The following is a 13310-nucleotide window of genomic DNA, read 5'->3' as shown; positions in this document are numbered from 1 at the left end:
AATACCTTAACTTTGTTGTCCTTAAGCCATTTTGCCACAATTTTGGAAGTATACTTGGGGTCATTGTACATTTGGAAGACCCATTTGCGACCAAGCTTTAACTTCCTGACTGATGTCTTGAGATGTTGCTTCAATATATCCACATAATTTTCCTACCTCATGATGCCATCTATTTTGTGAAGGGCACCAGTCCCTCCCTCCTGCAGCAAAGCTGGCACCCCCTTGCTTCACGGTTGGGATGGTGTTCTTCGGCTTGCAAGCCTCCCCCCTTTTCCTCCAAACATTACAATGGTCATTATGGCCAAACAGTTCTATTTTTGTTTCATCAGACCAGAGGACATTTCTCCAAAAAGTATGATCTTTGTCCCCATGTGCAGTTGCAAACCATATTCTGGCTTTTTTATGGCGGTTTTGGAGCAGTGGCTTCTTCCTTGCTGAGCGGCCTTTCAGGTTATGTCGATATAGGACTCGTTTACTGTGGATATAGATACTTTTGTACCTGTTTCCTCCAGCATCTTCACAAGGTCCTTTGCTGTTATTCTGGGATTGATTTGCACTTTTCGCACCAAAGTACATTCATCTCTAGGAGACAGAACGCCTCTCCTTCCTGAGCGATGTGACGGCTGCCTGGTCCCATGGTGTTTATACTTGCGTACTATTGTTTCTACAGATAAACATGGTACTTTCAGGAATTTGGAAATTGCTCCCAAGGATGAACCAGACTTATGGAGGTCTACAATTTATGGAGGACTTGGCTGATTTCTTTTGATTTTCCCATGATGTCAAGCAAAGATGCAGAGTTTGAAGTTTGGCCTTGAAATACATCCACAGGTACACCTCCAATTGACTCGAATGATGTCAATTAGCCTATCATAAGCTTCTAAAGCCATGACATCATTTTCTGGAATTTTCCAAGGTGTTTAAAGGCACAGTCAACTTAATGTATGTACATTTCTGACCCACTGGAATTGTGATACAGTGAATTGTAAGTGAAATAAACTGTCTAAACAATTGTTGGAAAAATTACTTGTCATGCACAACGTAGATGTCGTAACCGACTTGCCAAAACTATAGTTTGTTAACAAGAAATTTGTGGAGTGGTTGAAAAACAAGTTCTAATGACTCCAACCTAAGTGTATGTAAACTTCCGACTTCAACTGTGTATATATATATGACATGTGAACACAAGATACTGGTCGCGTTCCCCTTCTCAGACGTCGCATGCATCAACAAATGATTGGGTGCCACGTCATCGACTGGGCAGTCCGGCATCAGATTGCCTTAACATCATGTGGTTAGCTAATACGTAAAATACCTATCCGGGCGTTGCAAGATCTTGCATGCATCAGCAACGCCTGGGCAGAGGAACACACCCGTTATTAGGCTACTAATCATACACTATATGAGTTCAAAAATATACATTACAATGTTTTTTGGAGTGCAACAGAAAATATTGCTTTCTGCATGCCCTGGCTTGATACATCACATAGTTTGAGGTTTTACGCATGAATGTCGGCTGTCATAATTAAAGATTAATATATTGAGTTTATGTATTTAAAGGAATATTTCACCTGAACTACACAATTATTGCAGTCATTGTGTAATTTGGGTGCCAAATACCTTTAAGATTTTAAAGGCTATATGCTGGTGTGTATGAGGGAGCATAAGTCCCAAAGTTGCGAAAATGTGAACTAACTCAAAGAAACAGGTTTACCGGGCATTTACACTGCTGCAACGTTTGTAATGTTATTCAGATGGGAATAAAACAAAAGCTACAACTAAAAGAAAAAAAAACATTATTAACCATGGTGTAAATAATGACAGTTTGGTTTTTAAGCTCTGTTTATTATCACCCCCAACACGTATACATTTGACTGACACTGGTGCAAATGCTTGGTAACCATGAGCCATGCCTATTAAGACATGTCTCTTATCAGTCATTTTCCAAGGGCTCTGACAGGAAGTCAGTGTGAAGTCCAAATAAAGAAGTATAAAAATACACCAACTGCTGTACACCTTCTATGACTAAGGAAGTGACATGAAGTTAAGTGTTTCCTCTAGGATTTTTTTTAGCTGCGGTGGCAGAGTTAGAGGATGGGGTCCAACAAGGGGCAGTGGATGGGCACTCCCTCTATACATCTACATTATAGGAATGTAGTGGCAGCTAAATACATTTGGGGAAAAGCTGAACAATGCCATTGCGTTAGTACAAGTTGCCCCTAACTGCAGGTCCTGGGTCAGGTATGCTTTGATGCCTTAATGGTTAAGAGTAGGATTCATGGTTGGCTAATCTGATCCTAGACCAGGAGTAAAGCCTTTCTCAGGCACTTGCAAATCAAGCAGGACTGAGTCTCTGGCACCATCTAGTGGTTCACTTCAAATGCACCCCCACTCAAGGCAAGGCACACGAGCTAAACATCCCATTACAAATGCAAGTGTCACAGTACCAATACAATAAAGCTGGAATCCTTAAATGGTGAAACAGCAACAAAGAAGTTCCTGCAAACAACAAAACACTGTCCCCCCCGACATCATTGCACACGCGACAGAAGAGCGCAATATGTACTGCAATGAAGATGCTCCTCACCTCGGGAACAATAACTGTGGTGGGGCGGCCAGTGACAATGTTTCCCCCTACTGAGGATTCCATCTAAATCAGTATCAAAACCCGGAGAAATCCCTTACCCGTCATGCCCCACTGCGGATATGGTACGGCCACACAGACGTATGAAGATGCATAACAACTTAGCATTGTAGACCCAAAGTTTTCCTATCAAGTTAAACACCATCAATCTCCTCAACTCAACCTCTAACAGCACTGGAAGGCTGAACTCTAACTATTCTAAGAGGATTTCAGGTAGGTCACATCACAGAATTATAATGCATAGAGCAGAATTGAGGGTTAAACTGCTTATTCCACAAACTACTTATGAACATAGAAATATTGTGGTGTCAAGTCTGCAGTAAGAGTCAGTAAAGTCCCAGGAGCAGAGCACTCACTGTAAGGACACTTGAGGGTCAGGTAAAGGGTCAGAGAGTAGTTCTGTGATTGTCCTGACTCTGGCAGAGAACGCCCCAGTGTGAGGTGGCTCATCACTGCTCTATAGTGGAGTGGTGGGTCTCTCAGTACGGTCCAGGGTCAGGGCCAGGTCACTTTCTGGATCTTTTTCTTTTCCTTCAGTTCACCCTGAGGAGACAGAGACAATCACCGACAACATTCACACATCTGCTTCACTAATAACATCAACATTCCCAAACCTCTCCAAGTCAGTCAAAAAGCCCATGAAAGCAGTCACCAACCCTGGTTCTGGAGAGCTACTGAATGTGAAAGCATTTGGTCCAGTCCAACTGTAAAAAACCTGATTGATTTAGTTGAATCATCAGGGCCCTGATTATAATGTTATTTATAAACCGGGTGGTTCGAGCACTAAATGCTGATTGGATGAAAGCAGTGGTAAAGCAGATTGTATACCACGGGTATACAAAAATGTATTTGTACTGCTCCAATTACATTGATAACCAGTTTATAATAGCAATAAGGCACCTCTGGGGTTTGTGGTATTAGGCCAATATCCAGACACTCCGCATTGCATCTTGCATAAGAACAGCCCTTAGCCAAGGTATTTTGGCCATATACAACACCTCGTCGGGCCTTATTGCTTAAGTATACCATTAGCTGAATACATTGTTTTGGTTGGAACGAAATCCTGCAGCTCTCCAGGACCACGGTTGGTGACCAGAAAATCATCTTTAGAAAAATATTTAGCATAGACCAGTAGATACTGAGGTTCCATACCGAGCTGTCTGCCTCCCGTTTCAGATGAACTGACTTGGGGGAGGAAGGGGGGCTCCCCAGACCCTTATTCCCAGTGGGACTCCTATGGGGGCCTCCTGGGCTGTGGGAGGACGAGGGGCTAGGGGTGGTGCTGGACAGCTTGCGTATGGGGCTGAAGAGGTTCATGGAGGGAGGGGGCTTGAATCTATCTGTCACGCCAGAACCCGAGGTCTGACCCTCTGGCTTTTTCAGTCTGACGGGGCCACTTTTAGAGGAGCTGCCATCGAACACAATCAGAGGCCTCTTCCTGTTGTGGTCATCACTGAAGCTGTAAGACAAAACAGGACACTGACTGAGGCTACAGTAGGAGTAAGGCAATTCCACAGTGACTCAGATTTTTACACTTGAAAATGTATGCCAAAACCCCCCCCCAAAAACATTGATTTCAAAGTTTAACAAACCCTACAACTCTATGCACAAGACTACTTTAAACAATGTACACAGTAAAAAACAAACATCACCATTAGATTTACTCTGTTACTAAACTATCTGCACAGGTCCACCTGTAAATGGGGTTTTGCTAAGCATAGTCCTCATGCCTAGAGTTGTATGGTTTGTTAACCTTTGAAATGAATGTTTTTTTGTTTGGTGTCTGTGGCCATCAAACTTCAGAGACATTCTTTAATATCAGGCTGATTTCCTCAACAACTAAGAGTTTGTCCAGTAGCTACCATGTTGTAGCAGCATGAAGCACACCCATGCACAAATACTCTGAGAGCAAAGTCTTGCAACACGCTCATCTCAATATATATGGTTTTCAAATCTCCTTGTTCGAATGCTGAGTTTACCTTTATTTCAAGTCTGACTCAGTGGTATTTTTGTATTGTCAATGTAACAGAGTTAAAGGATGTATTTTTGATGTAAATGGCATGTTATAGATAGGTCCAGACACCTTGGTGATTTCACGTTTTAGAGAAACATATCCTCTCCCCACCTACGAGACTGTCCACTGGCTGTGCTCTGTCGCGCTCGAGTCTGCGCCATCCTCTTTCCCCAGCGGTTGTTTGGCAGCGCTCTCTGCGGGAGGGGGATGACGTGCCGGAGGTAGAGAGCCGTGAGCTGGTCGCGGCTCCCATCGTCTCCACTGGTTATCTTTTTCTGTCCAGGACAGGGGCCAAAACACGTGTTAGCTAGAGCCTCATTAAAACCACCGGCTGACATATGAACTAGAGCCAGAGCAGGACCTAGCTAACTGTTCAATAACAAACGTTTTGCTACAGTGTGCTCTTAAGCAATAAGGCACCTCAGGGGTTTGTGGCAAATGGTCAATATACCACAGCTAAGGGCTGTTCTTATACACAACGCAGAGTGCCTGGATAAAGCCCTTAGCCGTGGTATATTGGCCATACACCACAAACCTTTATTACTATTATAAACTGGTTACCAACATAATTAGAGCAGTAAAAGTAAATGTTTTGTCATCCCCGTGGTATATGGTCTGATATACCACAGCTGTCAGCCAGTCAGCAGTCAGGGCTCGAAACACCCAGTTTATAATAGTGAATACACCCCAGGTACTCCCTTATTTCACCTGACGCATGCGCAAAACAACTAAAACACACCTGACTAAACAAACCATGATCCACGCATTTTTAAGCTGATTTAATATTTTTCTGACGATATTTCCAACATGCTGGGTTTGCATGGCCTCTTTAGTGTTCTGACGCGGGTGCAAATAACTAGCTAAACCAGCGGAACATTTTGGCTACAATACAAGCTGGCTGATGTTAACTACCGGTGGCTAGCTAGCTGACTTGCTAGCTAGCTGGGACCTAGCTGACTAGCGCTAAGTCAACCCTCTCCTTGTTCAAATTTAGCCCTGATTCGTCTCTTACCTCATTCAGAACCAGCTGGATAAACTCCTGAGACAGGAGCTCGGGGTGTAGTAAGAGATCTGCGTTAGAAGCGCCTCTACCCTGAGATGTGTCTTTCCCTTCACGTCCCATGTTGGTGGAGCGCGCCATCTTTGCCCTCTCGCCCCAGCATCCTCTACGTCTGGTTGTGACGTAGTTCAGCTGTCCCATCAATCAGATACATCATCAAAGTAGCGCTCAAATGGGCTACGTCTCAATCAATTATAATGGCTTCCTCTCCTTATGTCTATGTATCATTCACTTGAAGTAAGCCATTGATACACTTAATGTAGATACTTTATTTTCATGTTGCATAAAAAGGATCTGTAGGGATGTTTTCTCTGTCAGTTCTTGCAGCTCAGTGTGCTGAGAAAAGGAAGCAACCTTTGCCTGTCCCTTAGATCTAAAGCCTTTTTTGGTGATATATTTAGGTCTTGCATAAGGTTATTATGAGATTGGGTAAGGCAAACATGCTAGATCTGTGTCTAAAGGTCATTTCTAACTGGGCATCGATGTGTACATCTACTACATGATGTGTACATAGTACACATCTTTCTTCGCTCATTGAAGCAGTAGAATTGAGATAATCACACCTTACGCAAAGTGTATGAGTTGACATGGTGTGCCCTAGATTTGAACTTCTCTCAGTAAACTGTTTAACCACGGTACATATGGAGATGCATTACCTACAGCACAGACTGTGTGTTCTGCTGTGGAAGATATGGGTCTTACACACATAAATGCACTCCGCAACCGACAATCAATAGAGGTCTTTAGTATCCCAGCAACACAGTCATTGTATTGACATTGTAGAGGCAGGGGACGGCTGTACGTGGTTTGTTTTCGACAACATGTTCTACCTTTGTCAAGCAGCATGCCCAACATATATTTTAGTTCCAGTATTAGGTTTAAGGTACAATGCTAGCCTATTACAGTGTATGTAGACAACTTACAACGGTTATAACTGTGTTTAACATGATTTGTTATCTTTCATTTCTACTCAGTCTATTGCCTACATATGCATAGTTGATGACGTCAACACACCTGTCAATTGGATTGTTAGTTCATTCAATTAATCAATTATTCATTCACAGAAACACTTTTTTATACTGATCAACATTTCTTTACAATTTTATCCAACGTTTTCATTTACATACAGTATAATTAAACATATACAACAACCATCTGGGTAAACGATCACCAATAGTACTCAGACAATTATACAAACACCATGGAAACGGTTAAATAGAAAACACTGTTCCCAGTTGTACATCATTTCTCTTCAGGTCTTTTTTTAGGAGAAGGGAAATAAAGACAGTCACACAAAGACTTTTGAGTGCCTCTGTTCATGGCTGTCCAGTGTCCACAGCACTTTAGACAAAACACAAGAATGTACTGTCCTCACCACTAAAGCGCCAATGCAAATCATTTGTTAAAAGACAGCAACGTTTCAGCAGCAAGCCGTCTATACTGCTGAAATGTTGATGTCTTAACAAATCGTATAGAGAGTATAGTAGGTCCTTTACACCAGTGGAGAACCCTGTAGCTTCAAGACCAGAGTTGGTGACCACTGCTTTCCACGGCTGCATGGCGTGTCCTCAGAGTGACTGTTAGTTCCACACAGCTGACTGGGTCTCACTGCACACGTAGATGTTACTGTCACACAGCTGACTGGGTCTCACTGCACACGTAGATGTTACTGTCACACAGCTGACTGGGTCTCACTGCACACGTAGATGTTACTGGGTCTCACCCTCCTGTGGCTCCGGCCCGGCACCCTGGGACACAGCCTGCAGCTCTTGGGCATGAACTCCAGACACGCCTCCCGGAACTTCCTGATCCTCCAGCAGTAGATGACTGGGTTAAACACTGTCTTCAGATAGCTGAGCCACAGAGCCCCCACACTGACCGGATAGAAGGCAGGGCTGAAGTAGAACCTCCGGCTGAACACGGCCAGCAAACTGACCACTGTGTGGGGCAGCCAGCACACAGAGAAGCCGATGAAGAGGATGAGGATGGTGGTGAAGGCCCGCGTCTTGAAGCTCATGTCCACATTGACCTGCGGGGGACGTTGCAGGCCAGTCAGGCCCAGCTTGCTGACCTGGTTGAGGACTGGGAGGCTGGCCTGGTCGGAGGTGTGGTTGTGGATGCGCAGGGCGTTGCGGCGCACCGTGTTGAGGATGCACAGGTAGGAGTAGAGCATGATGCCGAACGGCACAAAGAACACCGCCACCGTCAGCAGCACCGTGTAGCAGCGGTCGGCCAGCGACTCACTGTAGCCCAGCACGCACTGTGGCGCCCAGGCCCCCCCAATGCCCGTCACACCCGCCGCACCCGCCCGCCAGCCGATCACGGACGGGAGCGCCACGCAGAGGGACAGCGCCCAGGAAGCGCCGATGAGCAGCTTGGCACGGTGTGGCGTCAGCTTGTCCTGCCGCTGAACGATGATAAGGAAACGGTCTACGCTGATGATGAGGAGGATGGACACACCCTCCAGGACAAAGAGCCAATAGAGCATGACGGAAGCACGGCAGAACCCGCCCCCGAAGCGCCAGTCGGCGGTAGCCACGGTGACGGCGGTGAAGGGCATGCAGAGCAGCGAGAGCATGATGTCAGAGAATGCCAGCGTAGCGAGGAGCAGGTTGATGGCAGAACGCATGGCGGGCTTCTGGTAGACGATCAGACACACGATGGCGTTGCCCAGGAAACCGATGGCGATCATGAAGATCATGATAGCGGCCAGCGTCACACGCAGGGTGACAGGCATGAGGGGACTAGTAGTCCCAACCCCTGGCGGTGGAGGCGGCGGCGGTGAAATCACCACCCCTTCCTCTTCTTCCAGCTCCATCAGGGGGGCACACCTAGCCAGCAGGCTGCCATTGCAAAACGCCATAGTGATGGTTATCAGGCTAACAGTCAGTTTCACCCTGGATACACATCATTTTTCTTTAGTCTAAAGTTGTGTTGTCAAAGCTTCCTTGGTCAGTCACACATCCTGGTCTCCTCATTCATGGCCAGACCTGAAACAGAAGCAACATTTTACATGTCAAATACATGTTGGAACAAAACCTGCATCCTAGAAACTTTTGAGTGCAACATAGTTCCTTAAGAACAAAAACAGACTGGACAGATGGATTGCATATCCACTGATCATCGACATCCAGAAGGTAATCTACTGCGGCCAACGTTCGTTATGGTGTTTTATCCATGTGAATTACTAGTAGTACTACGGGCTGTGGACAAGTAACTGAAGTCCACACTTGTAGCGTTAGAGTTGTTGTTGTTTTCTACACCGGGGAAGCCCACACAAACAGGAGGGAAGCTAGTGTTTGGCTGGGAGCGAGTGTATGGCTCATCAGCGTGTCACAGACACTGGGGTCTATGCTCTGGTTATTATCTGTTCAGTGTGAATTAGAATCAGAGGAGAGATGGATCCGATTTAGTGGAGGAGTGGAGGGGGAATGACTTGCCTGTGCCTCTTACGCTTATAGACTGTTATATAACACAAAGAGGTTGGGCAGCGCACTTCCACACCCAGGCAGTCACCCGTTTTATGAGCGGGGGGCAGGACCGAGTTTGGGAAGCGCTGCATCACACACACAGACCTTGTTCGCGAGGCAAAATAAAATCTAATCCGCTGGGGCAGCTCCACTACAGAATGTAATCCAGATGAAAGTGAATAGCTCACTCACAGGACACAGCTGTTGCCATGGTTGCAACCCCTTCTCTCGCTCCGGGGGTGGGGTGGAGGGATGGGGAATACTGTGGCTTTAAGCACCATCATGATGCACCTAGTGGTTCCTTTAACCCTGTAAATGAGCCCTTCTCAACACAGTGCTTCCCCCAGCTATACAGCTCTGAAAGGCAGGTGACGACCTGGAAGAGGACGACTGTCTCAACATTATGGCTCTCATCAACCAATCAATATGGAGGTAGTGTGTGTGGGTGCTTTTGTGCTTTAAGCTTTTGAAAATTGATATTTCTGCCTCAAGCTTTACAAAGGAAAATTCTAGATTAATGATCCCTGCTGTGGATTCATATACAAGACCTTGCGTCAAAAGTGTTACTGATCGTTGCTGAGGCAACCAGGTCATCACATCCATGGTAACAACGCAACCCCCACTTCCCCCCATCCCCATCTCTCTGCAAATGTCTGTGACATTACATTGTCTGTCTGTGAGTGGGGCTGTTGCGACCCAGATATCAAACCGGCACTTCCACACTCACTAACTAGTCCATTTCCTCCAGTGTTGGAGTAAAATAACTCTGGTATAAATACATGAGATAGGAACGAGAAGAGCCTGTTCGGAAGAAATATAGCTACCTCCCCCATTTCCCCATCCCTCCATCTCTCATTGGATGAAATTCACCCACTTCTGTGCACGCACATAGTCCCGATGGAGAGAATAAATGAGGCAATGTTACAGACAGATGAAAGAGAGAGGGAAAGACGGAGAGAGAGAGCGAGGGGATGAGAGAGAGACAGTTGATTGTGCTCCTCCAGAGCTCTTTATCTGTTCAGAGATGGAAAGGTGCTACTTTAGATTTTTGTATTTATTTATTTTTATTTAACCTTTATTTATACAGGGAATCCAAATTGAGACCAGGGTCTCTTTTTCAATAGTGCCCTGTGTTACAACAATCAACAATCACATACAGAGCAGAAATTCTATATAGAGTAAAATTAATTAGATTTTACAAGTTCACTCCACAATGAACAGGTCCTGTATTAAAGTGACATAAACCAGGACGTCAAGCTCTAATGCATCCCACTGGGCACACACTGGTTGAATCAACGTTATTTCCACATCATTTCAATGACATTACGTTGAACCAATGTGGAATAGATATTGAATTGATGTGCCCAGTGAGGGATACTTCCTTCCTTCCTTTGAGTAATCACTGATATAAAGTGCATGGATAGGTGTAAAGTTTCTAATGGAAAGTTTGCTTTCATCAATCCACTTGTGTTAGATCAGTGATTACTTCAAGGCAGGGAGGAAGGAATGATGGATGGATTTAAAGGACAGTTGAACTCTTGATATGTGCAGTTCATTTGTACCAGTGTACTCAACACAGGGCCTGGATTGGCACAGAGTAGGCTTATGACCAGGAGGATGTAACACAGAGATGACAAGGCCACTGGCTGACTGACTGACTGACTGGCTGGCTGGCTGACTAACTGGCTGATTGACTGACTGAATGACTGGCTGGCTGGCTGGCTGGCTGACTAACTGACTGGCTGGCTGACTGGCTAACTGATTGGCTGGCTGACTGATTGGCTGGCTGACTGACAGACATGCTGGCTGGCTGGCTGGCTGGCTGACTGGCTGATTGACTGGCTGACTGACTGACTGACTGACTGACTGATTGGCTGGATGACGGACTGATTGGCTGGATGACGGACTGATTGGCTGGATGACGGACTGATTGGCTGGATGACGGACTGATTGGCTGGATGACGGACTGATTGGCTGGATGACGGTGGTATGTGTCATTATTACCTGGCCACAGGTGTGTTGTGTTGTTGTCACCTAGTCTGGCTCTCTCTCATGTTTCTCATGTTAACACCTACATTGACTTCAACCAGATTCAATAAAACACTTGTTGTTTTGTTGTTATTTCCTATGATCCTGTGTTAATGTTAAATTGTAATTAGTTTCGCCACTATGACCTATTTATTGCCTTACCTCCATATTCTTACTACATTTGCACACACTGTATATAGGTTTTTCTGTTGTGTTATTGACTGTAAGTTTGTTTATCCCATGTGTAACTCTGTGTTGAATTTGTCGCACTGCTTTGCTTTATCTTGGCCAGGTCGCAGTTGTAAATGAGAACTTGTTCTCAACTAGCTTACCTGGTTAAATAAAGGTGAAATAAATAAAATAAAAAAAGATGTTACAGATCAGGCTTTTGCTCTATATGCTGCTAGCCTGCACTCCTTCCAGGACCCCAGGAAGAATAGCTACGGCTTATGCAACAGCTGATGGGGATCCAAATAAACTACATCAACAGTCTGAATGTGAGCATCTCAGTACCAGCTACACAATCAATGTGTAGTAAATCTATGGCTGTGTTTTTATACATCCACTGATTGGTGGAGGATACTCACATTGATTCACTCTATCCAATGAGATAACAGAATACTGTTTGGTGTACTTAGACCACTTCAATGCACTCTATCCAATGAGAATGCAGACTACAATTCAGGCAATAGTGTGAGAATAGCCCTCTTCTTCATCAGGTCAATATATGGTTGTTGGGATACACAGACCTGCATTGATTTGAGAGTAGCAGTGTATGTGTTTATGGAGAATTAGTATGTGTTTGAGTCACCAGAAATCTCATTATTGATACATGGAACCGTTTGTTGCATCCTTTGTGTTGTGAAAACGTCTCGCTGATAGGGTCAACTGAGAACATCAATGTCCATTAGAAGACAGTATATCCAGTCAGACATTGTAAGAACCGAGTCAGACTTGAACGAAATGCCTAGGCTATTGTCTGTTCACCTCCCCATAGCCATATTAATTCATGCAGGCCTGGTAAAATGCATTCTGATCGACGTTTCATACACCACGCTATCATATGCCCACCGATTTTTTTCTCCCTCATTAATTCTGAATACCTTTATAGCTGATTAAGGATTGCGTTTTGTCAATTGTCTAATTCGACTGAATTGTGTAATGTAACGAGACTGTTTTGTCATACATTTAGGAAAAATATAGTCTACACAATTATCACATTTTTCTCCATTCTCGGCAAGTAGAGTAGCACAATGCGCATTGTTTCGAGCGCCATAATTATAATCGAGAAATGGTGCAAAATGACGGATCAAACAGCCTACCTTTGATCATGCGACTCACAATGCCGTTGATGTTGAGTCTCGGGTGGCTTGTCCAGTTGTCCTAATCCAGGTATCATTACAAGACCTATAGGAAGACGCACTGTCCACGGCACACACACATTCCATCGCCTCCTTCCATCCAGGATCCACCCCAACCAAACCACTTTGCTTTGCTTTTCGCAATCGGGAATCAAAACATGTGCTGTGCAGTCGCCTGCTGACGCGCAAGGCGCGGACAGGTCCGCTGTTTTAAAAGTGTTGATTTTAAGACGAATGTCGATTAGAATTCTTAATTTATTTAGGAAGCACACCATATATTGAAAAAACATATGGAAGACGAAATCGATACATGCCGACAATAACGCAAGTAATTCCAAAGGGCACTGCCTGTATCATTAAATAACCCTCATTTGCGAACCATCTGAGACTGAATAAAGTGAGAATGAAACTGATCTTCCCACAATGTTCTAGCTCTACCTAGTCAAAAGTCAAAAGATATAGGCCACTGTCTGTATGGATAAGCAACTCAATTGGGCCTAAACACATCTTAACCATCACCTCTACAATATATTCAATGTATTCAGTAGCACAATGGCCTAGCCTACATGACGTCAATAATAGCCTGTTCTTTAGACATGTTTACCTACTTAGGCTACCATGTGTACAACATGTTAATGTCTATTTCAGCCATATGTATGGAGATTAGTACCCTGCCTGTGTCACACACACACACACACACATGTTATGTTCTTCTACCTTCGTGTGGACCAAA

The 13310-nt window shown here is 44.7% G+C and overlaps 2 protein-coding genes across 2 annotated transcripts; both read right to left on the bottom strand.

Moving 5' to 3' along the window:
* Positions 1 to 1824: 1824 nt before the first annotated feature.
* On the bottom strand, positions 1825 to 5858 carry cssa25h2orf49 (chromosome ssa25 C2orf49 homolog). The gene is made up of 4 exons (XM_014174387.2): positions 5671 to 5858; positions 4770 to 4933; positions 3797 to 4103; positions 1825 to 3187 (listed from the first exon to the last, which is right to left on the bottom strand). Exons 1-4 carry the CDS (start codon positions 5797 to 5799, stop codon positions 3140 to 3142), a joined length of 648 nt encoding a protein of 215 aa, XP_014029862.2. The 5' UTR covers positions 5800 to 5858; the 3' UTR covers positions 1825 to 3139.
* On the bottom strand, positions 5671 to 13048 carry gpr45 (G protein-coupled receptor 45). Its single transcript, XM_014174383.2, has 2 exons — positions 12539 to 13048; positions 5671 to 8708 (listed from the first exon to the last, which is right to left on the bottom strand). Exon 2 carries the CDS (start codon positions 8579 to 8581, stop codon positions 7391 to 7393), a length of 1191 nt encoding a protein of 396 aa, XP_014029858.1. The 5' UTR covers positions 8582 to 8708; positions 12539 to 13048; the 3' UTR covers positions 5671 to 7390.
* Between the last annotated feature and the right edge of the window lie 262 nt (positions 13049 to 13310).

The sequence above is a fragment of the Salmo salar genome, chromosome ssa25 (genome assembly GCF_905237065.1).
Source record: "Salmo salar chromosome ssa25, Ssal_v3.1, whole genome shotgun sequence".
Lineage (NCBI taxonomy): Eukaryota > Metazoa > Chordata > Actinopteri > Salmoniformes > Salmonidae > Salmo > Salmo salar.
Note: the sequence above shows the minus strand (reverse complement) of the source record. Positions and strands in the feature narration are given on the sequence as shown.

Excerpts from the sequence above, each read along its gene's own strand:
- cssa25h2orf49 (XM_014174387.2), bottom strand. The coding sequence starts at position 5,799 with ATGGCGCGCTCCACCAACATGGGACGTGAAGGGAAAGACACATCTCAG. Across the intron at positions 4,934-5,670 it reads TCCAGCTGGTTCTGAATGAG|AAAAAGATAACCAGTGGAGA; the intron begins GTAAGAGACGAA and ends TGTCCTGGACAG. Across the intron at positions 4,104-4,769 it reads GCCAGTGGACAGTCTCGTAG|CTTCAGTGATGACCACAACA; the intron begins GTGGGGAGAGGA and ends TTTGTCTTACAG.
- gpr45 (XM_014174383.2), bottom strand. The coding sequence starts at position 8,581 with ATGGCGTTTTGCAATGGCAGCCTGCTGGCTAGGTGTGCCCCCCTGATG.